Source organism: Patiria miniata, unplaced genomic scaffold (assembly GCF_015706575.1).
Source record: "Patiria miniata isolate m_02_andy unplaced genomic scaffold, ASM1570657v1 HiC_scaffold_10, whole genome shotgun sequence".
Classification (NCBI taxonomy): Eukaryota; Metazoa; Echinodermata; class Asteroidea; order Valvatida; family Asterinidae; genus Patiria; species Patiria miniata.
The window spans coordinates 11778616-11800063 of NW_024037048.1; the positions used below are offsets into that span (position 1 = coordinate 11778616).

At 40.8% G+C, this 21448-nt stretch overlaps 2 protein-coding genes across 2 annotated transcripts; one reads left to right on the forward strand and one right to left on the reverse strand.

Moving 5' to 3' along the window:
• Positions 1-606: 606 nt before the first annotated feature.
• On the reverse strand, positions 607-5708 carry LOC119738076. The gene is made up of 4 exons (XM_038212806.1): positions 4741-5708; positions 3222-3338; positions 2334-2420; positions 607-1813 (listed from the first exon to the last, which is right to left on the reverse strand). The coding sequence occupies exons 1-4, from the start codon at positions 5024-5026 to the stop codon at positions 1650-1652; spliced, it is 654 nt and encodes a 217-aa protein (XP_038068734.1). The 5' UTR covers positions 5027-5708; the 3' UTR covers positions 607-1649.
• A 7319-nt stretch (positions 5709-13027) lies between these two features.
• Positions 13028-20269, forward strand: LOC119738082 (immediate early response 3-interacting protein 1-like). Its single transcript, XM_038212820.1, has 3 exons — positions 13028-13242; positions 17910-18011; positions 19297-20269. Exons 1-3 carry the CDS (start codon positions 13152-13154, stop codon positions 19350-19352), a joined length of 249 nt encoding a protein of 82 aa, XP_038068748.1. The 5' UTR covers positions 13028-13151; the 3' UTR covers positions 19353-20269.
• The last annotated feature ends 1179 nt before the right edge of the window (positions 20270-21448 follow it).

The following is a 21448-nucleotide window of genomic DNA, read 5'->3' on the forward strand; positions in this document are numbered from 1 at the left end:
CCATCATGCACACATCTCTAAACTGGAATAAAAGAATAATGAATCAGTCTTAACGGCCGTTTCAAACCTTGCAAAGTCGATGACAAATTCTGGCAACTATTGGTGCTGAATTTACTGTAACATTGAGGTTTTTGCCTGAAATGACATCACGCTTTTGCTCATGAATATGAAAATCGCATTAGCATGAGGCGCCAAAATACCCTTGAAAATGGCAAAACAAAAATTGAAAATAAAGTTAACCGATCATCCGAGGCAAAAAGCATATAAAGCAGTGCTAAAAGTAAATTAGGGGTAGAACGTTTTGCTCGCATTTTTCAAATTTAGTTGTTTTTTTCTCACTGTTTGATAGTTGAAAAGTTCCATAAACTAACTGTGGTGATCCTACACTGCCAAAAGGTTGCCTGAGCATTTTTTTCAAAGCTTCTTAAAATCGCTTTCAGCCGTTTAGTTGCGCTATTCAAATGTTTTACCAGACTACAGCCGGCATGCAGCCAAGCCAGAATTAAAATTGACGACTGGAAAACTAAACGTTTTGATACAAAAGAGTTAAAATACAGACCAACTAAATGAATGACAAAATAAACAAAACAAAAGACACCAAACTATTCAATGCTGTCATATGAAACTCATGTTCCAATATTTAATTAACATTACCGCTGATGATAAATTAAAACTAACACAATTATTTACTTCAGTACAATCTGATTGGAAAATGCTAATTGTGTGACATGATCCACTAGTACATATCGGCATTGAGACTATACTACTAAAAAACAATCAAATTTTGATTTTAAGGAGGCCAAGTGTCCGGAGAAAAAAACCTGTGTACATTTTCAGATTTTTTTGCTCATGAAACCCCCCCCCCCTGCTAAAATTCCTGGATCCGCCCCTGGCCAAGTCTAATATTCTCATTCATGCATCGTGGCGCACTTTAATTTTCCCCAACGTTCTTCCTGCAATGCCAAACTTATTCTATCAAACCTTCCAATTCATTCGGATATTGTATCATCACCAGGATAAAACTTGCCACGGAAATCTTGCGAACAATTTTGATACAAATTCGACACAAAATAGACCGAGGGTTGACTAACTTGAACCAACTGAGATTACGTAAAGAGAGATTGAGAGAATACGTAAATGCTTTTTGTTGATAAACGGCAGGTCATTTTCATATCAACTGACATATCGAACATCATTTTTTTTTCAGAATATAATTTTTTTATTCTTTGAGTAGAAAAGGGTTCACTCCGCAAATAAAAAAAAAATCTGGAAAATCCCATCCACAAAAGTGACCTCGTATGTGTGTACTTGGTCAGATTAAACGCCATACTTCATTGTTCAGAGGATATTGACTTTATCCACTTTGCCAGAATTTCACTTCCTATAAGATTTGGGGTGGGCGTTTTGTCTTTGCAAGGTATTATAAAAAATCAATGTGTGCCATGCATTCGGAATTTCGCTAGCGTTCAGAAAAAAAAAAAAGATTGGGAACAAGGTCGCGACATGGCTTTACCATAGTGAGTGGCAATCACATGTGAATTTCGTGTAAAATTTCTGACACCTTTTTAATTGTTTTAATACATTTTATAATCATGCTAATTTACTTCTTGTAGTATGTTGCAAAGCATCAGCGGCCTGACATAGTCGATCTAGAAGGGAATAGTGATTCTTCGGGACCTCATGCAAACGACGCCCCGCACCCAGAACCTGGCGTTTGCAGAGACGGCGTGGGATTGGCGACTGATGCCGGTCAGACCTACGCAGACCCTCTTCCCGAGGAATCGTCGGCATGCCTTCAATTTCGTACATGTCCCTAAAAATAGATCATCGGGGATTCATTTAATATAAGAGTGACTTAATTCTGAATACTTAATTTTATACTGGAACACAATGGGTAGAAAGTTTTGCCCTTCACCGATGTATTTGAAAAACACTGTATACTTAGTGATGGGCAAAACTCAATATAAAGCTATATCATCCAGCACAATGTTAGAAAGAATAGAAAGTTCATGTTTTCAGGAACTAGAGACTAACAAGGAAAGCCCCAAAGCTTTTCATGAAGAATCGGGCGTGGTCATCCTCACTCCAATTTTTTAAAATCGCATGTAACCAACCGCTCTTGCAAACTTATCTTTGAATTTAAACTACCCCAAAGTCATGTGATATGTTTTACAAGTGCGTTTCCAGTTAAGTGACTATTGTACCTGATTGTACGTGATTGCAGAAAAAAAAATACGGATTTGGTCACAAAGATTTCAGCTGTGACAACCTTTGGTTACAAAGCTGAAATGAAAATAGCTTTGGCACCTCCATGTGGTTTGTGTCATTCTTACCTGCACAGTATCTGTTGATGATAGTTCTGGAATTCAGTGTCGCCTTTACTCCTACGTGTCCACCACTGTAATACGCCACCAAACAGGCTGAGATTACAACGGAGAAAATAATGTTATTCGACATCTAAATTTAAAGCAACTGGTAGGAACGCGAAATACATTCTCTTCTCGTCTTCAAAGGCAGGTCAAACATGACGGTATTTACCGGCCTGTGTCTGGGCCAAATGAATGTTGCGAGAGCCCTGGTGAGTAAAGGGCAATTTAAGTGCATGTCCGATATAATTTTAACTAGGTTAGGCAGTGTTCTACGTAAGACGGATAGTGCCACTCAATGAGTGTGAATATTTCTTTTTTGGTGCGTGTGAAAATATTTTTTTGTACAGCGGCCGCCACTTATTATCTGGCGGCCGCTACTTATTATCTGGCGGCCGCCAGATAATAAGTGGCAGCCGCTGTACAAAAAAAAATATTTTCACACGTACAAAAAAAATATTCACACTTATAATAAGTGGCGGCCGCCACATAAAAAAAGTGTGAATATATTTCCTTGTACGTGTAAAAATATTTTTTGGTACAGCGGCTGCCACTTATTATCTGGCGGCCGCCAGATAATAAGTGGCGGACGCTGTACAAAAAAAATATTTTCACACGCACCAAAAAAAATATATTAACACTCATTGAGTGGCACTATCCGTCTTCCGTAGTGTTCTAAACAAGCGGTTCAATTAAATGTGAAGAAAATAAACCGAAGCCACAAACCGATCATGGACCACAGACAGATCAGCCAAGTTGTCTCAGCACAACATAATTACAAATAGGCTTGTTGGCTTTTAACGTTCTTAAGCTTGTTGACTGCGAGGTTTACTGTTATTGAGCGGGAATAATTACCATTGAATCTTTTGTTCGAGATTCTGAGTCTAAAGCAGCACCTGCAATCTCGTCTGGCACGGGAACAAGAGCAGGTGAGTAAGCCCTTTTTCACAGCATTCACACCTGAGTCCAATGCTGCGGGGAAAATGAAGCCGATATTATACATCCCACTACATAACAAGAATGCTGATATGGGAGACTGACCTGCCATTAAAAAACCTTTGAAACGCAAAATAAACCATGTGATGGAAACAGACAGCAATAATGGAGCCCCAATCGGCTTCTTTTCGTGAACCAATGCATGCGGGTCGCAAGCAATCTGGCGCCCTTAGAACATTTGGCCTGACAAGGTGAGTGCCAGTTGGGTTTACCACAACGACGTCTGGTTCAGGCGGACGAATACTTTAATGGCCCTTGCATTAATGTGTGATGTCATTTCAGGCAGAAACCTCATTGTTACAGCTATTTCAACACCAAAAGTTGCCATATGAGACACTTTTCAATACAGTTTACAAAAGGAAATGTCAATTAGTTTTAGAAAGTTGCGCAAAATGTGTTCCTAAGACAAATTCATCGCATGGACCCTTCGACTACGAGAGTAATCGAGCTGCGAATTCTCTAATAGTAGCCAGATGAATTTGTGTAGACGCAACCACGTTGGCTTTTAGGCTAATTAAAGAGGACTGTATCGTAAGTCTGACGCCTCATAGCTCCGACGCTTCCTAAGTCCGAAATTTCGGAATTATGAGGCGTCGGATTTATGAGGCATCGGAATATATTCCGCCTCATAGCTCCTTCGCCTCATTAGTCCAACGCCTCATAAATCCGACGTCGGACAAACAAGGCGTCGGACCTATGAGTCGTCGGAGCTCTGGACCGTTACAAAGAAAGATTCATTATTTTGTCCGACAAGGCAAGAGAGAGTTTCCAGTGGTTTTGAACTCATCGTACTCGCCATTGATTTAATTTCAGTGGCGGCGATCCCGTGGTATGAAATATGGACAAACATCCCCGCTTTGGGAAGCTTCAGAACTTGTCAAATAATACGTAAGGGTGTAATTTCACTGTTAAACGCCATGCCACAGTTATATTGTGGGGTGCCGTGGCCTGATGGTCTGGAGCATTGAGTTTTTGGTCTGCCGGTAATTCTGCAGGTTGTGGGTTCGAGTCCAGCCTGGGGTAATGGTGCGTGTGCCCTTGGGTAAGGCACTTTGTCACTCATTGCTACTCTTCACCCAGGAGTAAATGGGTACCTGTGAGGGCAGAGATTGTTATTGCGATTGATTTTAACTGCTTTGCGCCGAAATTGCAGCATGTATACTCCCCCAGGGAGCTGAGATGGTATCTTGGAATGTCCCATTGGGATAAATGAGCAGGGTAATGATAATGTAGCGCCTTGAGCACCATTAATAGTGAATACGTGCGCTTTATAATTACCATTTTTTTTAATCAATAAGAAGTTCATACACCTTATGCCAGCGATACAAAACCATTGACCTTCGACTCCGCCTTAACGCCTATTCAAGGTCCCACTTACCATTGCTGACTTGTGTCGGTTCGTCACTCAACCAAGCCAAGGTGTGTGCCTCATCCCAGTTATCGTCTGTCTGACCTGCCCAGTTCAGGGCGGCTTGTTCGTCCCACTCACCCACAGCTATGATGGCAGGTGAGTTATCATCGTCATCGATGTCCAAGTCATTGGATTCGATGGCCGTGGCGGGTTCTTCCTGTGAATCGTCGGTAGCGCTGTTATCCCAGTCAGGTGTCTCCGCGGAGAAACCGTACAGGAAAGCTACACACGTGAAGAGAGCAAGCAGCTTCATCTTTAAATCTCGATTGGCGGGAGGAAATGTGTGACTTGTGGAGATCGATAGTCGATGTGCTCAATTTGCACAAATCGCCGTGTTCTTATAGAATTCAGGTGTGGGCGTGGCTAAATGATTGAATGGTCACATAATCCCAACGACATATTTATAACTGTAACCCATCCACTCGAATGGTTAATCATTGCTAAACAATAATTATCCACGTTTAACTCAATGAAGCACGTGTACCTGGTTTACGAGCAATTTTTTTAAAGATTGTGAGGATTTTTTTGAAGGTACCGGCGAGATGACAGGTGTGCCTGAACGTTTCCAGTAGGTTAATTAGTTCCCTTTGAGTCTTGAAAATGTGGTGTATGTTTTCTGTGCCTGAAAACATCGAGTCGTAGACATTAAATAATAAAGCTGAAACATGAAGCCGAAAGTGAGGTACAGAATATGTAATCAATCATTTGGAACGTACCCAAATCTACCCACCTTCCCATGGTCAGTCTCACCCACCTGATCTCAATAGTAAACCCTGCATGCAGTGGCGCACCCAGGATTTGGCTGGGGGGAGGGCTCACACTTTGTTTGTCAAATTTCTTATTAGAAGTTTGAATTTTTTCCAAAAATGTTGGCCAAAATTTATGGCCGCAAACAAAAATGGGGTGGGGGACTATTTTGACGTTGGTGGTAGCATTTACACCCCTATTATACTACTCGAAAATAAGCCACATAGCCTACATATCACCACGGTCAAATCGTGGGACTAAAAACAAAATTGACCCCCCAAAAAGATATTGACAACCTCTTGGGAGGCTCAAGCCCCGAGTCCCCCCCCCCCCCAGTTGCGCCACTGCCTGCATGGGAGGATACCTTGCTCCAGTATCCTGAATGGTTAGGGTCACCGTAATAACAAGCAATAAGCTTTTATTTAGAAGATCTATTTGGTGATTTCATTTTCTTTTTAATTTTGCTTCAAATTTCATCAGTTTTAGTGTAATAGTGCAGGTTGGATGGTTGTTTTGCACTTTTCTATAACTTTCACAAGTCGTTTGTTATCCCGATCGATACTTTCGTTGTGCAACAAAGCCAGTAGTAGTGGTCGGGTACTGGCGACAACACGAGGACGAGGTTGACCAATTAAACCAATTTTTAAGAAAATCACAAGCATAAACACCAATGCAGGTTTCCTCAACTAGTAAATAGGAAATATAGCAAATAGAATCAATGATTAGCCTAGCGGAAATGGAGAATAATAGTGCAGGTATAGACATAACACTTGAAACCTATGAGTCCAAATACTTTATCGGTATAAAGCAGTTTCGATTAAAAGGAACTCCCAAAAACAATAAATTGAAGGATTTGATACTCACATGGAATTTAACATAAATATACCCTCCTTTTGACATCAGAGTAAACATTCATTATTTTAAATAAATAATATTATCAGCCATTCCATGGTGAATCGCGTGACATTTGAACAAAATGTAAAGTTTTAATGCCTTACTGTTGTTAACCTGGCATTTATTCAACTCAAATTAGCATGTATTTGAGTCAGGACATTGTGAATTTATGGTTTAGTTTTTATATGATTACTTTAAAAAAACTATTTTTTCATGTATCACAGTTTCTTTGACGTGACTCGCGTGACAGGATAGAAAAAGGGATTTTTGACATCCCTTGATGATTCAAATAGCTTTTCCTATGGATCTACCCGTGTTCTAAAAATTATTCTTACTGAACTTAGAACTTAAACCCTCACCCAATACATGCATAAGTTGTTTTGTGCCAAATATCCCTTGTTGTAAGAAATGGCTTGAAGAAAATGTGACTCGCGTGACACAAATGCGTGACTCGCGTGACACAGTAGCTTTTCACTTTCACATTATAACTGTAACTTTAGTATAACAAATCAAATCATAATTTATTAATAAAAATGATTTACCTGTGAATACCTTATGAAAGAGTGTGAAAACTGCTATTTATCCCTTTACTTTGGCAAATGTTGGGGGTGGAAATCTGGTTTAAACACAATATCCTTAAAGGGAATATACATCATTTGCTTTTGCTGTAATTTTCAGAAATGGATGGAATTGGGGGGTTGGAAATATATAGCAAATATAGTTACACTGACTTCTTTGAGGTTTTGGGTTCGAAAATGCTATAAAAACCAAGAAAAACAATCATTTTCCTGTAGTCTGGTTCCCTGACTCCATATAAGAAGAAACAGAGCAGTTTACATACATTGGGGAATTGTAAGGTCAGGGAACCAGTCTAGCTGGCTTGTACCCGTTCATAGGTGTGTAATCGATTGCAAACAAGTGCGATGGTCAATTGGGGCCAGCATTTGAAAAAAGCCAGTTTTTTCCAACGCTGGTCGGCCGACCAGCGTTGGAAATTGATACAAAAATACCACTTTTCTTGCAATTGACAGTATACCAGCGAGGTATTTCAAAAGGATTTGGTATTTTTATTTTTGATGTTTGCAAATGTTGTATTTTCCCTTTTTAACAATGACATGGAGACAAAAAAATGTTTCGGAATTTAAGTTACGAAGTGATGTCATCAATCCACGGGTGATTATTTCAGGAAAACAGTTGTATTTCTTGGTCATGTAGAGTCACAGTTTCCTTAAAAGGTAAGAGCTGCAATTAATGATGCAGTTGTATAGGAATGTATACAGTATATACATTTGTAAAAAACTGATTCAATTTGTTGTTACATAACTAATGCTTTTGAAGACTTAATTCCAATTCTATAATTTAATATGGCATTGTTTCTTTGTATTACATGTAAATGAAACATTCCTGGCTTGTGACTCGCGTGACATACATCATGTGTGACTCGCGTGACATTCTTGAGATAGTTTTTTCTACAAGGAATGTAGAGCAAATAAGAATATTCATACTTTTATTGATAGACCACCACTATTTCATTTACAAATATCAAACACTAGCTGAATCCCTCTCTAGTTATTAAGTAATCTGAAAAAGTCCTATTTTGTGACTCGCGTGACATATTTTTGAGGGTGTTTTCACTATGAAATAGTAGGAAAATACTGAAGACATTTAGAAAAATTCTCAATGTTTTATCAAATAGACTGGAATAGCTACCAAATGTATGCAGATAAAGCACAATCTTATGAATGAGCTTCAATTACTTCCTCAGTTTGTGATTTATACCCCTGACCCTCTGTTTTGCCCACAAAATTCATCCATGTTCAGGAGGCTGAAACTTTAAATGAAATGATTTATTTTAAAAAATCTTTTGAGATTTAGATGGTTTCAATATACCTCTTATCAAATATAACTGACAAAAATGTATTCCTTTCACTTCAATTTTTGAGTTTGGTGATGGCCCTTACATGGAATGGCTGTTATGCGTTCAAAAAAGAAATTGAAGTGTTTTATATATTAGTGGTCAAACCCTCTCACGTGACCCATCCCTCCCTCTCCTAATAGTTATCGGGTACGTTCGAGCGTGTTACTCTTCCTACTCCCAAGTGCAGGAAAATGTTGCGTGCGCATTACTCTCGGTGCAGGAGTATACTCCCGGTATGATGGAGAGTATACTCTTGCTGACCCGCGGGTCGTACTCCTGCCGTTCGGGCGCTCAGGAGTATACTCGTGTTAACACGAGTAGCACGCTCGAACGCACCCATCATGTCTAATTATAATAGGAATGCGCAATACATGTACTACCAATGAGTCCGTGTTTCACAGAGTAGTAATTTCACGTTAATGCTAGCTGTCGGTTAATAGCATCGATCGTGCGTGCAGAGAGCCCCGTGCGTCGATCGCAATGCATTGCGGGATCGAGAAAATCATCACAGCGCACCCTGCCGAATCCGGGGCCAATTTCACGGCGCTGCTGAGCACAAAAATTTGCTAAGCACAAAAATAGTCTGGCTTATAAAAGCAGGTTACCAGCCAAAACTCCATGTGATTTACAGGTCCAAAACAGAAGTTCTGTGACCATTCTCTGGCTAGGATGGTTTGACGATTTATTTGACTTCTGTGGACCATTTATAAAGAAATTAGCCCCCAGGTACCTCTCGAAAATCCCGGCATTTTTCGCTAGGGGGCCAAATCGAAGATGGCCGCCGGCGCCATCTTGAAAAATTAGCTTTTGAACCAGAGCACCTAGAATCATGTAAAAAATACACTTTTGCAGGTAAGTCGACAATGAGGATTCCGATTCCGGCATCAGTTTGACGCTGTGACATCATTTTGACCCAGAAATCTAAGATGGCCGCCATTCGATAGAGCAAAAACATAACTTTTGAACAGGAGCACCTAGGATCATGAATGAACACATTATTTTGGCAAAATCGTTGCGCTGATGCAATTTAAGAAGGTCCTGGGCCCATCCAGCATAAGGAGTGAGGTCCTATTGGGATCAAGGGCCATATCGGCTGGATTTTGTATGACTTGTTTAGCACAACGATCTGATTTGTTCTATAGGTTATGTCCCCACTGACTACGGCAATCATCATAATCGTCGTCATCATCATCATCATCATCACTACATATAAATATGTTGGAACCAAATTATTCTCTTTTCATATATTTTATATCACAAACAACTCTGATTCTTCTTACTGTTATTGTTTCCTGGGATTGGTACGCGCACTGTAATGATGCTGTGGTTTTGGTGGTTTGTGATGTGAATATCTTGCATGTACCTTATGACAAATGTCCACTGTCAATGTGTCCTCCAGTGTGGTAGGCTTTGCGACAAGGCCACCGATTCCATGACCTCAAATGAGAGGTTGGAAAATCCTGCAAGAAAAAGGCCCTGTAATGGAGAGGTCTGGACAAGTTTGGAGATGTCCACGCAACTGACCATTTCAATATTGTCCGTGATGCATGTGATGCATGTAGGTTGACCTTATGAAATACCAAGAAACTTGAACAGGCCAACAAAAGACAAGAAAAACAACAGGTTGATGAATGCCAATCTCAGTCTTCGTCTATGTATGTTGTCTAGTTCTGTTCCCCAGCTGCGGCTCCAGTTGCCAAATTGCTGCAATTGTGTCTAGGGGCGATACATCATGAAACAAAATGTTAATGGTGCTGCAAGACGGATTCAGCAAAGCACGCAGAATCAAAGCAAATCCTGATTTCGCACGATCATGCATGCATGGCTAGCTTTCAAGAGACAGAGTGGCCATGGAAGATCAGATCATGCGAGACAGAATCAACTGTCTGATCGATCCTGCAGCTGATCAGCCCTACGCGCTTGAGGTCAGACATCACCTCAAATGTCATAATGTGTAGCTATCAGAAAATAAGTGAAGATGACAAACTCCCAAGCATGCTCAATGTCACTCTCTATAAGGTTCAGACCATCTTCTTTGGCTATATTGGAAAAGTAATCTTTGAGGAACATGAGCTAAGGTCCCTGCAGATACCTCCTCCGAGACTACAGCTCTATCCTTTCTCGGTTGTCTTCCCAACATCCGGGGTCAAGTCATATATCAAAGACATCCTGACTCGGGAGTTTGAGGGCAAGATCGGCTTCCACTCCCACCCTCGGAGGAACCAGAGTGATCTTATCTATGACACATCTGGGGGAGGGGGTTTCTTGTCGAAGCAGCATTGTCCTCTATCGGTGTCTGCGTAGCAGCGAGCGGGTGCTCAATGTGGCTGAGCTGCTCAGAGTTGTCATCAATTCAATCAAACTCGTCCCAGAGCTAGAAGAGGAGGAGGAACTCTCGCTTGTCATGGTGCAGCAGATATCTGTTTTGCGCGGGAAGAGAAGGGTAAATATTTATCCCCAAGCACACTCTCTCACCTCTCTCATCACACAGTACGTCATAATAGCGACCCGCCACATCCGCCATCATTGCCATCGTCACCCTTCGCAGGATGACTTACATGCAGCAAGGAGCTTGTCGACTCTTAGTACAAGCTGGGCATGGGGATCAGCTACCTAAGCGTGCTTCTCCTGCGTGACGTTTAGACCATGCATGACCAGGAGTGGTGCTCGGTCTGTCCTGAGGAGATCGCTGATGGAGAACCAAGCATCAGTGTCATTGACACTGATGACTTTCTCAACGACAACTTTACAGGAGGGGGAATGATATGGGGATAAACGCTTTAATTCAGAAAAAAAGCATGCTTAAATATACCAGAGTCTGAATCTTTACACACGGAACTATTAAAACTTTTCTTCAACAATTATTGTGAGAAATAGAAGGTGGGCGGCCAAAGCCGAAGAGATACACTCGGCTTTTTTCCATGCCTTGAAAACTGTGTATGGGCGGTCCATGCTCCCAGAACTGCCCTGTCTTGGCTGAGGATGGAAAGACGATACAAGCTCACAAATAAAAATCATAGATCATGAAACAAAAAGATTGCAGGGTCAGTTGCGGCTTGCCGAACCAAACCTCACTTCCGACCTGAACGACTCCTTCCTGAGTAACGGCCAATCCAACTTAAGCTTCGGATGACATCACCCCTGAATAGGTTTACAAAAACCTAAACACCCTGGCCAATGGTATTAAAGCTGAAGGCAATGACGGCATTTATACCTGCAGAAATGCGGAGGTAACAGAAAGTGTCATATCGCAGGATTTCAAAAATGCCACAGTAGGCCTAGGCCTATACGTCATTCCAGTTTATAAACGAAAAAGGATGCAGGCATAAGTGCGGGATTTCTCTATCTTTTGTAAGTTGCCGGAAATTTAGGTGCAACCGTTCGGTGGTGAAAGAAATATTACCAGAGTCACAGTGGGTTAACAGCAACCGTAGCACCATGATAGACATGCCAAAAAAAACATATAATTTGTGTTCATCGATTTCACCAAGACATTCGACACGGTGCAATCGCGAATGTCTCTGGCGAGTCTGCTTCTCTGATATGGATGTCCGCCTAGTAACATATCACTTGCATTAGACAATTTCATGAAAAAATGAATGATAGCTGCTCTGAGAGTTATCCTAGTAGGAGTGAACAAGAACAAGGCTGAGTTCGTACGTGCACCTTTCGTCACACTTAATTACCTCACAGTAGTAGTACATGAGATCTGTGCGTTTGCAGAGGGCATCTTAATTCATATAAATATACAAACCCGCCTGGAAAACTCTTCAACCTATCCGCAGATTAAGACTAGCAGTAAACCAAAACCAGAACAATAATAATGCCCACGACTTATTCTGCGCTGACGAGCTAATTGGTAGCTCAGTGCATGCAGCATCCGCAGCATTTGGCAAACTGCAGATCATGTCATCCGCGCTCTGCAAAACACAAAATGCAAAGTTCCCAGTCCTGTTGACAGTGTCCGCCTGGACGTCAATACTTTACCGTAAATTCATAATTCGTAAATTGAAGACATTAATGACTTGGCAGCAAAGTCCTTCGACTGCCTGCAACTGCAAGCAACACCTTGCCCGGAGATGCTCAAATACGAGCCAACCTAGGGAGCCTCCAGTCTATCAAAGAATATAATTTGCTGACAAAAATGGCACACACGAATGCTGTTTGAGCCCACCATTAAATTTAAGGGGAAAAAAGAACTCAATATGACAATCACATTCGAGGTCCCTATACACTGAACATGTATCCCTGAATCACTGTCGTAATACATGTTCCTCCCACATTGCCATTTTTATAGCTTTGTCCCGGCCCCTCCAGATGGTGGAATTTTCCCTTTTTACCTTGCCAGGCCCGTTCAGGGTTTCCCCCTTTTCCTACGCCTGAGTCCTAGGTCCCCCCCCCCCCCTTCTTCGTTTTTACTACTGCTACATTGGTGTATGTACATATGTGAATTTGTCCATGTCTGACGTTTTCTGTGTGATAATGAACAAAATGTAGATGTTTTCATTTATAAATAAATGTAATTTCTTAATGTTCTAATTGTATCACTGATGTGAATAACAATACAATGTAAAGGTATTTCAATATATACTGCGCCCTCTACTGTTAAAATCTGCCACGTCAAAAAAATCTAAGCACCCAGTCTTCGTATACGTAAAATAATGAGTACACAAAAAAACAAGTAAGGGATCTGACTATTTTACTCGTATACTTCGACTGGTGTACAGTACGTACGAGTACGTTTTCTTTTGGCCTTGTATATTTGTACTAGTATTTGGTGTTTTGTAGCTGTTTTCCAAAACCATTCTTAATCATTATAATGGCATTTGGACTGTACTCCCTAATTGAAGCTGCTCTTCTTTGCATAAATGCAGTAGCTGTGCTTAACGAGGAAAGGTTTTTAAGCAAAGGTGAGCAGTGTACTGAGTGATTGAGTCATACTCATAGTCATACTAGCTGGAGTTACCCAGCCCTGAGTTTTATCATTGGGTTGTCTATTAGGGCTGGAGCGCATTTTTCTCAAAACTTGTAGTATTTGCAAAAAAAATTTGAAAAATGTTCAATTTTGTCCCCATTACACACTAATTGCAACTGCAACTCACCCCAAACTTGCCTGGAATAACCATTACACAGGTCCTTGAAGTAAAAAACGATCCACGATGAAGATTCAGCCTCCAATTGCAGTGAAAACAGGAGGAATAACCGCTAACTTGACAACCTTGCTGGATTGGCCAGGACCGCTATTGGTTTGTGCACAAAAAAAATTGTGTACAATGAATGGCGGTCGATTACCATGCACGTACAGCTCGCTGGTACTAGGCGTTTTTGCGGTCGGTGCATGACGTGACGCGGAAGCGTAATACCCGATGACTGTTTCATGCATTAATAAGAGGTTCACTCGCATCACAGTGCGGTACTGGAACGGCAACCGTCGAGTTGGCCGGCTATCGTGCATTCATAGTGCAGTGTTACTGCCGTTCCAGTACCGCACTGTGATGCGAGTGAACCTCTTATTAATGCATGAAACAGTCATCGGGTATTACGCTTCCGCGTCACGTCATGCACCGACCGCAAAAACGCCTAGTACCAGCGAGCTGTACGTGCATGGTAATCGACCGCCATTCATTGTACACAATTTTTTTTGTGCACAAACCAATAGCGGTCCTGGCCAATCCAGCAAGGTTGTCAAGTTAGCGGTTATTCCTCCTGTTTTCACTGCAATTGGAGGCTGAATCTTCATCGTGGATCGTTTTTTACTTCAAGGACCTGTGTAATGGTTATTCCAGGCAAGTTTGGGGTGAGTTGCAGTTGCAATTAGTGTGTAATGGGGACAAAATTGAACATTTTTCAAATTTTTTTTGCAAATACTACAAGTTTTGAGAAAAATGCGCTCCAGCCCTAATAGACAACCCAATGATAAAACTCAGGGCTGGGTAACTCCAGCTATAGTCATACTATTTTTACGAGTATTGCCAGCATGGCCTAGTCCGAGTAACTTGGAGCTGTTGTGCCCATTCTTGAAAATCACGCATTCTTAAGAATGTGCATGCACATTCTTAAGAATGTGCAACTGGATCCTTGCACAATCTTCGCAAAAAATTAACTCTTCCAGATTGAGCGCACATTCTTAAGAATGCGCGACAAGATAACGGTTACTCCTAGAACTATGAGGCTCCACGTAGTGGAGCCTCATAGAGTCAGAAGCCCGCAAAATTGTTGTCAACACAAAACACTAATTAAGTACAAAAACGTCCATTCCAAATAAGCTATTTCCCACAGAACCGCTGCACAGTTTGCCCCTAAACTCCGTACAATACCTCATGACATACTCACGTTATGTGCACCCAACAAACAGCGGTGGATTCTGTCTGTTTTAGGCCAAAATGATGAAAAATATGCCCTTTCCGCACTGAGCCAACCTAACACTTAAAGCGAGCACGCGCGCTGATATCGCAGTCATTTTCGGGTTCGATCGCTCGGAGCGCGCCGCGGGGGGTACGTACTTGCACTTGTACGCATGCGCATACTATCAATCCGCTCCTACACCATACCCCCCGCGGCGCGCTCCGAGCGATCGAACCCGAAAATGACTGCGATATATCAGCGCGCGTGCTCGCTTCAAGTGTTAGGTTGGCTCAGTGCAGAAAGGGCATATTTTTCATCATTTTGGCCTAAAAACAGACAGAATCAACCGATGTTTGTTGGGTGCACATAACGTGAGTATGTCATGAGGTATTGTACGGAGTTTAGGGGCAAACTGTGCAGCGGTTCTGTGGGAAATAGCTTATTTGGAATGGACGTTTTTGTACTTAATTAGTGTTTTGTGTTGACAACAATTTTGCGGGCTTCTGACTCTAGGAGTAGATAACGGTCTTGTCGATGCCGAGCACCGGCTACGCTTGGCAAGTCTAGCTGCATCCTCGTTCACTGATTCTCAATAATTATACTGTTGCAACGCAAGGCGCTGAAAAGTAAAGTGGATATGATAAGTATAGGCGTATTGATATGGGGGGGGGGGGGGGAACCGGGAAAAAATAAGAGACATAATAATACTAGTGGAAAGAATTCTGATTTTTGGGATAATAAAAGCGGGGGGGGGGGGGGGGGACGTAAGAATGAAGAATGTGAAGAATGAGAATGAATAATGCGACATCCCATAGTGCTAATGCTATTTCCCATTTAAATTGCCACAATTTCACACCCCACCATTACGTCGCAGAGCTGGATTCTATCTAGTCAAAAGAGCAATTTTGGCAGCTTCTGGACATCGTTTTTTTTTCGTGGCATGCATATGATACATACAGGGACTTGTAACTTGTCTAGCCTAAACAAAGCACTTCCCAGACTAGTTCCCAGTCCTCCGTTATTACAAAACTTCCCATAGTGGGCAGAAAAAAGCAATAATAACAGGTTTAATTTGATTCAAATTATTGTAGTGATAAGAGTACAGAGGCATAGAACATTTTCTTTCCTCTTTATATAAATTGTTTCCCTTTTAACCGCTATAGGCCCTACATTTCATTTAACATAATTATGTCGTGCAATGTTTGTTAAGATTGGCCAAAATTCATAAGTTGTGCACGTGATATTCCCACCCAATCTTAAGAATGAGCACTCATTCTTAAGAACGCGTGCTCGTTCTTAAGAATGGGCGCTCATTCTTAAGAATGCGCGCACATTCTTAAGATTGCGTGATTTTCAAGAATGGGCACAACAGACCCAACTTAATGTTAACATGCTTTAACTTAAAAATGCTATGCATATAAAATGGTAATTATTTTAAAAAGTAAATAAATTTATAAGTGATTTAATTAATTAATTTAATTTATTAATTCGACTTAATGAATAAAATGTTGTTTATTAAACAAAAATCCTAATGAGCCATAAACAATAATACACATCATGATGCAAAGTGCATAAACTGTTCGCATTACCACCCCTTACATGTATCTCTGATCCTCTACACAGTCAACGTCATTAGCATAATACTGTTTATAAAATGTTTCAAAAAAAGGCATTAAAGCATTGTCTCCCGAAGGTCAGTGATGCTATTAAAGGAAAACTACAACATTTGCAAACATCAAAAAACGAGATGATCAAAATATCACGAAATAGCTTACTCAATTGTTAGAGAATGACGGTCTAAAGCATCCTTTAAAATCGTTGCTCCTGGTGTGCTGACATTTTCAAGAAAAACTGTATTTTTCCAATGTTGGTCGGCCGACCAGCGTTGGATAAAACTGGCTTTTTTCAAAAACTGTTCTTAATTTTTCATGTTTAGTTATTCTGACTTTTCTTTGCAAATGATCACACACCTGTGAAGGGGTACAAGCCTGCTAGACCGATTCTCTGACCTTACATTTCCCAAAGTGTATTAATTGCTTCGTTTCATCTTAAGTGGGGTCAGGGAACCAGACTACAAGAACATGATAGGATTTCTTGGTTTTTCCAGCATCTACAAGCCCAAAACATGAAACAAGTCAGTTTAACAATATTTTATATAACATACTAATCCTCCAAATCCGTTTATTTCATAAAATTGCAGCAAAAGCAAATGCTGTACATTCCCTTTAATTGGAGAAAAAATCTGCTTTAAAAATAATATTACATATCTGCATGAGTTTACCCGGAAAAAAATATAGTTTAGCGGCTTTGTATGCGTGGGGAAAATCTATGCAGTGCACAAGTTTAAACTTGCGTGCGCAATTTGTAGCAAGGAAATTAATGCACGCGCAAGTTTAAACTTGCGTGCGCGCAGGTTTAAACTTGCAGAAAGTGCTGGACATCACACTAACAAACCGGATAGGGTTTGTACACAGGGTGTCAAGTGACGTCCATATATGGAATTCTTTCCCTTTTGATGTCAAATTTAAGTGGTGGCCTTGTATGGAATTCTTTCCGTTAAAGGCAATATACATCATTTGCAAACAAAAAAACTATCAAATTATTATGAAATACCTTTGTTGACTGTAAGTGAATAATAGTCACAAGCATCCTGTGAAATCGTGGCATTGGTGTAATTTCATTTTAAAGATTAAATATTGGAATTTTGTATAAATTTCCAACGATGCTCAGCTGACCATTGTTGGAAAAAGTGGGTTTTTTTCTAATACAACCCCCTATTTTATTACTAAATCTAATTAGTCCACATTTTGTTTGCAACTGGTACACATCTGTGAACGGGTGCAAACCAGCTAGTCTGGTTCCCTGACCTGATAATTCCCCGATGTCTATAAATTGATCTGTCTCATCTGAAGTAGGGTCAGGGAACTCCTAAATCCATCCATCTCTGAGAATTATAGCAAAAGCAAGTGTTGTATATTCCCTTTAAGTTCGAATTAACGCAGATATTTTTTAGTTTTCAACTCATTGTGTGACCTGGCTTCATACCATCATACATGTCATAGGAGAAATTCAGACTTCCTTGTCGAACTCTTTGACGTGATGGAGTGATGCCATTTACCCACAGTGTTTCATATTTTCAGGATTTAGAATGCTTCCTAGTACAAAATAACAGAGGTTAGCATGGTTTATTGCATATGTTTTTAGCACAATTTTTCCTTTCTTTTTCATGCAGTGGGATGGGGAGGCGATCAGAGTGTTGGTGGGTTCGGTGAGGAACCAGGAATGAAGGCACAACTCATCAACTTAATTAGGTCCATCAGAATTGTCATGAGAGGTGAGAGCCATCACATACATGAACATGCCCAGTGTAACATTCGAATCCATTTCGTGCCTGCTGAAATATTCGGTGGAATAACAGGAATCAGGCTAGAACATGAGTGTTCAGAACATTTACAATGGCAGTCTGAAACGTGCCAGAATTGTGCAAATATGATGTGTAGGCCTGGGCGAGTAGTGGATTTTCTTCTCGAGTACTCACAAAGAAATTACTCGTGAGTAGTCAAGTAAATGACATACGTTAGTATGACTGGAAGTAACTACAAGCAAATAGCATGCAAGTCAAACCACATTTCCCAGCACTGAGTTATCCTTAATGTGCAACGTTTTGAGTCATTTAGGTTTTTTTTGGGGGGGGGGGTGGGGGGGGGGGGGGTTGTTGACGAAGCGAATCCTAGGGAGAGGTGGAGGGGGTGATTCCCTGTTTGCAGGGGACGTATGAAGCCATGAACCCTAAACCCTAAATTGCTGCTCGCGAGTACCTGCTCCTACTCGCGCCAGGACGAGTACTTGAGTAGATGAATAACAACAATTAGAATCACGAGTACTGCAGTAGAATAAACTACTCGTGAATACTCGCCCAGCAGTAATGATGTGCAAAAGGCCTGACACAGATACTTGAGTCCAGCTCCTTTTAAAATTTTATTTTTACATTTTTACTTTATCAATAATAAAACTTGTATGTGAACATGGAGCTATAGCTCCATGATGTGAACAACGCATTTTAACTAGTAACGGCTGAGTTCAGCTTTCCTGCAAACAGTTATCCACGGAAACAGCACTGGTGCGAATCACACTTTCAAAATGTCAATTTGATTTCCATCTTAGCTTCTTTCTAATTTTCTGGTAAAGAAAATTATCATTCAGCCCTGATATTCGGTTTGTAATAACCTGCTAAGGGAAACTGACCAGGTGCATTATAACAATTTAAGTTGAACAAACAATGTGACTGGGTTAGGGTTTGAAACTCTGACCTCAAGATTGCCGTTCCGGTGCTCTACCAACTCAGCCATCCAGCCAAATGTTGGTGGTTTCCCATTTTGTCAGTGTCTTAGTCCAAGGGGTGCTAGTCAAAAGCCATAAACCTGACACCCCCAAAGTCACGATGCTAGCAACATTAGTAATGCTGCAGACCGGGGACACAGTTTTTAAACTTTTCCATGTGAAGGTATTACAGGTTTATTGTGAATTTGGACACAATTTTAACATTTTGGACACCGGAGTTATAAACCTGTTGGCTGGTACTCACATAACTTATGTCTCTATCTGATCTTTCTTTGCAGTGCCGTTGATATTTGTAAACTCCAGCGTCATCGTTCTCAAACTGGTATTTGGATAGCGATGGAAACGTTAAAAAAGGAGAAAGTGTACAGGAGTAATGTGCTGAGATGATGAGACATCAAAGGAAGGTTCAAGAACTGAAATGTCCTCATGGGACTGCATCAAGATGAGCCATCCACTTCCAAGAACTAAGCAGACTCTGCTGTAAGACATTAGTATTTGTGAGAGACCAAGGAAGAAGTTATGAAGCTTTGCAAAATGTGACTTTTGATTCAACAGTCGGATTTTATTGAGCAGTACACCATGTTGGTTGCAAAAGCCATTTTCTTCAGATGAGCAGAGTGACAGGATTCTCAAAAAGAGAAATTTATCTTTGGCATATTTATTTTTATCTAGATGTTATGTAAGTCCTGGAAGGACCTGTCAAAGTTCAACAGTTTATTATTCAATTGGGTAAATTAGTTGTACTTACATCCACACAGCTCTTTCTTTCTTCTATTATGCTAGATGTTTTTTTCAAAGTGGTGACTGCTGTATTGCATTACCTGATGAAAATACAGTCATGCAGACAGGCCATTCCATCTTCCCATCATAAACAACTCTTTTAACGAAGATTGAACAAGGTTCTTCCACAAGAATGTAAAGAAATGATTTAACAATTCCAACCGCTCTTTTTATACATTGGGTTATGTCCCTCAATGTCATAATAAAAGTGTAATTAGTGTATTCCAAGAGCTTGAATGAACTGTAGACAACACTATTTGTCACTATTCATGAGTGCAGCAGTTGGGCAAGGGACGGTTAGCAGGGGATATTATGTGTATGGTGCAAAACATACACAACTGTTCTCAATGTGCAGGAACCCATGGTGTCTTATTAGCGTGAGCATCAGGCGCAACAGTCAAGGTGTTCAAATGCCTCTCTCAGAGTCTTTTAAAACTCTTTGAAACTGTTGAAGGGGTACCTGTACTGGAGTCAAAAGACATACCATACACGTAGATATACTTTTTAATGCTAAAGCTCTGTTAGGCCAAAAAAAAAATCTCTGGTTTCTGGTATGGAGCTTGCCCCAAAAGTGGTGCGGCGACGCGGCTTTTTTTCTTTTCTTTTTTACCTGTTTTTTTTTGTTTTGTTTTTTTGGCTTCAAATGTCGGCTGATGACTGCAAATGGTGCCCAACTAAACTTAGTGCAAATATATGGGAGTCCAGAGAGGCCACATAAAGCTTATTCTCGATCATAACCCCATCTAAAAACACGTTAAAATTGTGCAGCAGCAGGATTCTAGTCAAACCAGTGAGTTTTGCGGTTTTGAGACATCATCCTGTATTGAAAAAAAAACTTTTTCATTTTGCCGACGCGCATGGCTACGGCGACGCGCGCGCATACCAGAAACCGGAGACTTTTGTTTTTGGCCTTACCATAGATCTAACTTGCCTTACACAATGAAGTATCTCACTACGTTTTGCTCAAACTATGCACACGTGTGATATATTTTCCAGCTGATTTTTTTGTTCCAAAATTCAAATGAAACCGCACCTTTGCAGCGGCTGCTCTTGCATTTAGAACTCGCTCCAGGAATTCCATTCAATTTCATTATGTCGTGGGAGGCAAGGTCATACACATAATAATGACCACGCCCATGACATGTCAGAAAGTATTCTAGGCAAGGGAATGAGGATTTAGTGCTCTAGTGATTTATTACAGCAGTGTGAGGCTGACTAAGTTGGGACTTGAACCCACGACCATCAAGGCATGGGCCAGTTGGCTGCATTAAGGAGCTACTATTTTTTTATTTGTCTGTTTGTTCCTGCCGTAAATCATGTATACTGGTAATAAAATGGTTTTCAGCATTACGGAAAGTGGAAGAACATAATCGATTTCCCAGTTTTTCAATGAAATGGTCGGCTCAATTTGTACTCGTCAGGCATGTTTTTCAGTACATTTACTCTGATAACAGACTTTTATAATTTTTGAGACAAACATTCTCAGTGGTATAGATTTTTTGGGGGGGGGGGGCAGAGAATTAGGCTACTGGTTGTCATCAGGCCTGTGAGGGACCCTAAATAGGACCCTCTTCTGGTCAGTCACAGTCCCTCGACGTGCACTAGTGCCCGCATCATTGCCAGTCTATATATGTATATTATAACACACCT

What these genes read in the sequence shown, in the direction of transcription:
- LOC119738076 (XM_038212806.1), bottom strand. Translation starts at nt 5,026, where the DNA reads ATGAAGCTGCTTGCTCTCTTCACGTGTGTAGCTTTCCTGTACGGTTTC. An exon ending in ACCGACACAAGTCAGCAATG is followed by an intron (nt 3,339 to 4,740) that starts GTAAGTGGGACC and finishes TTTTCCCCGCAG; the next exon opens with CATTGGACTCAGGTGTGAAT. An exon ending in CATCAACAGATACTGTGCAG is followed by an intron (nt 1,814 to 2,333) that starts GTAAGAATGACA and finishes ATCTATTTTTAG; the next exon opens with GGACATGTACGAAATTGAAG.
- LOC119738082 (XM_038212820.1), top strand. Translation starts at nt 13,152, where the DNA reads ATGGCATTTGGACTGTACTCCCTAATTGAAGCTGCTCTTCTTTGCATA. An exon ending in GGAAAGGTTTTTAAGCAAAG is followed by an intron (nt 13,243 to 17,909) that starts GTGAGCAGTGTA and finishes TTTTTCATGCAG; the next exon opens with TGGGATGGGGAGGCGATCAG. An exon ending in CATCAGAATTGTCATGAGAG is followed by an intron (nt 18,012 to 19,296) that starts GTGAGAGCCATC and finishes CTTTCTTTGCAG; the next exon opens with TGCCGTTGATATTTGTAAAC.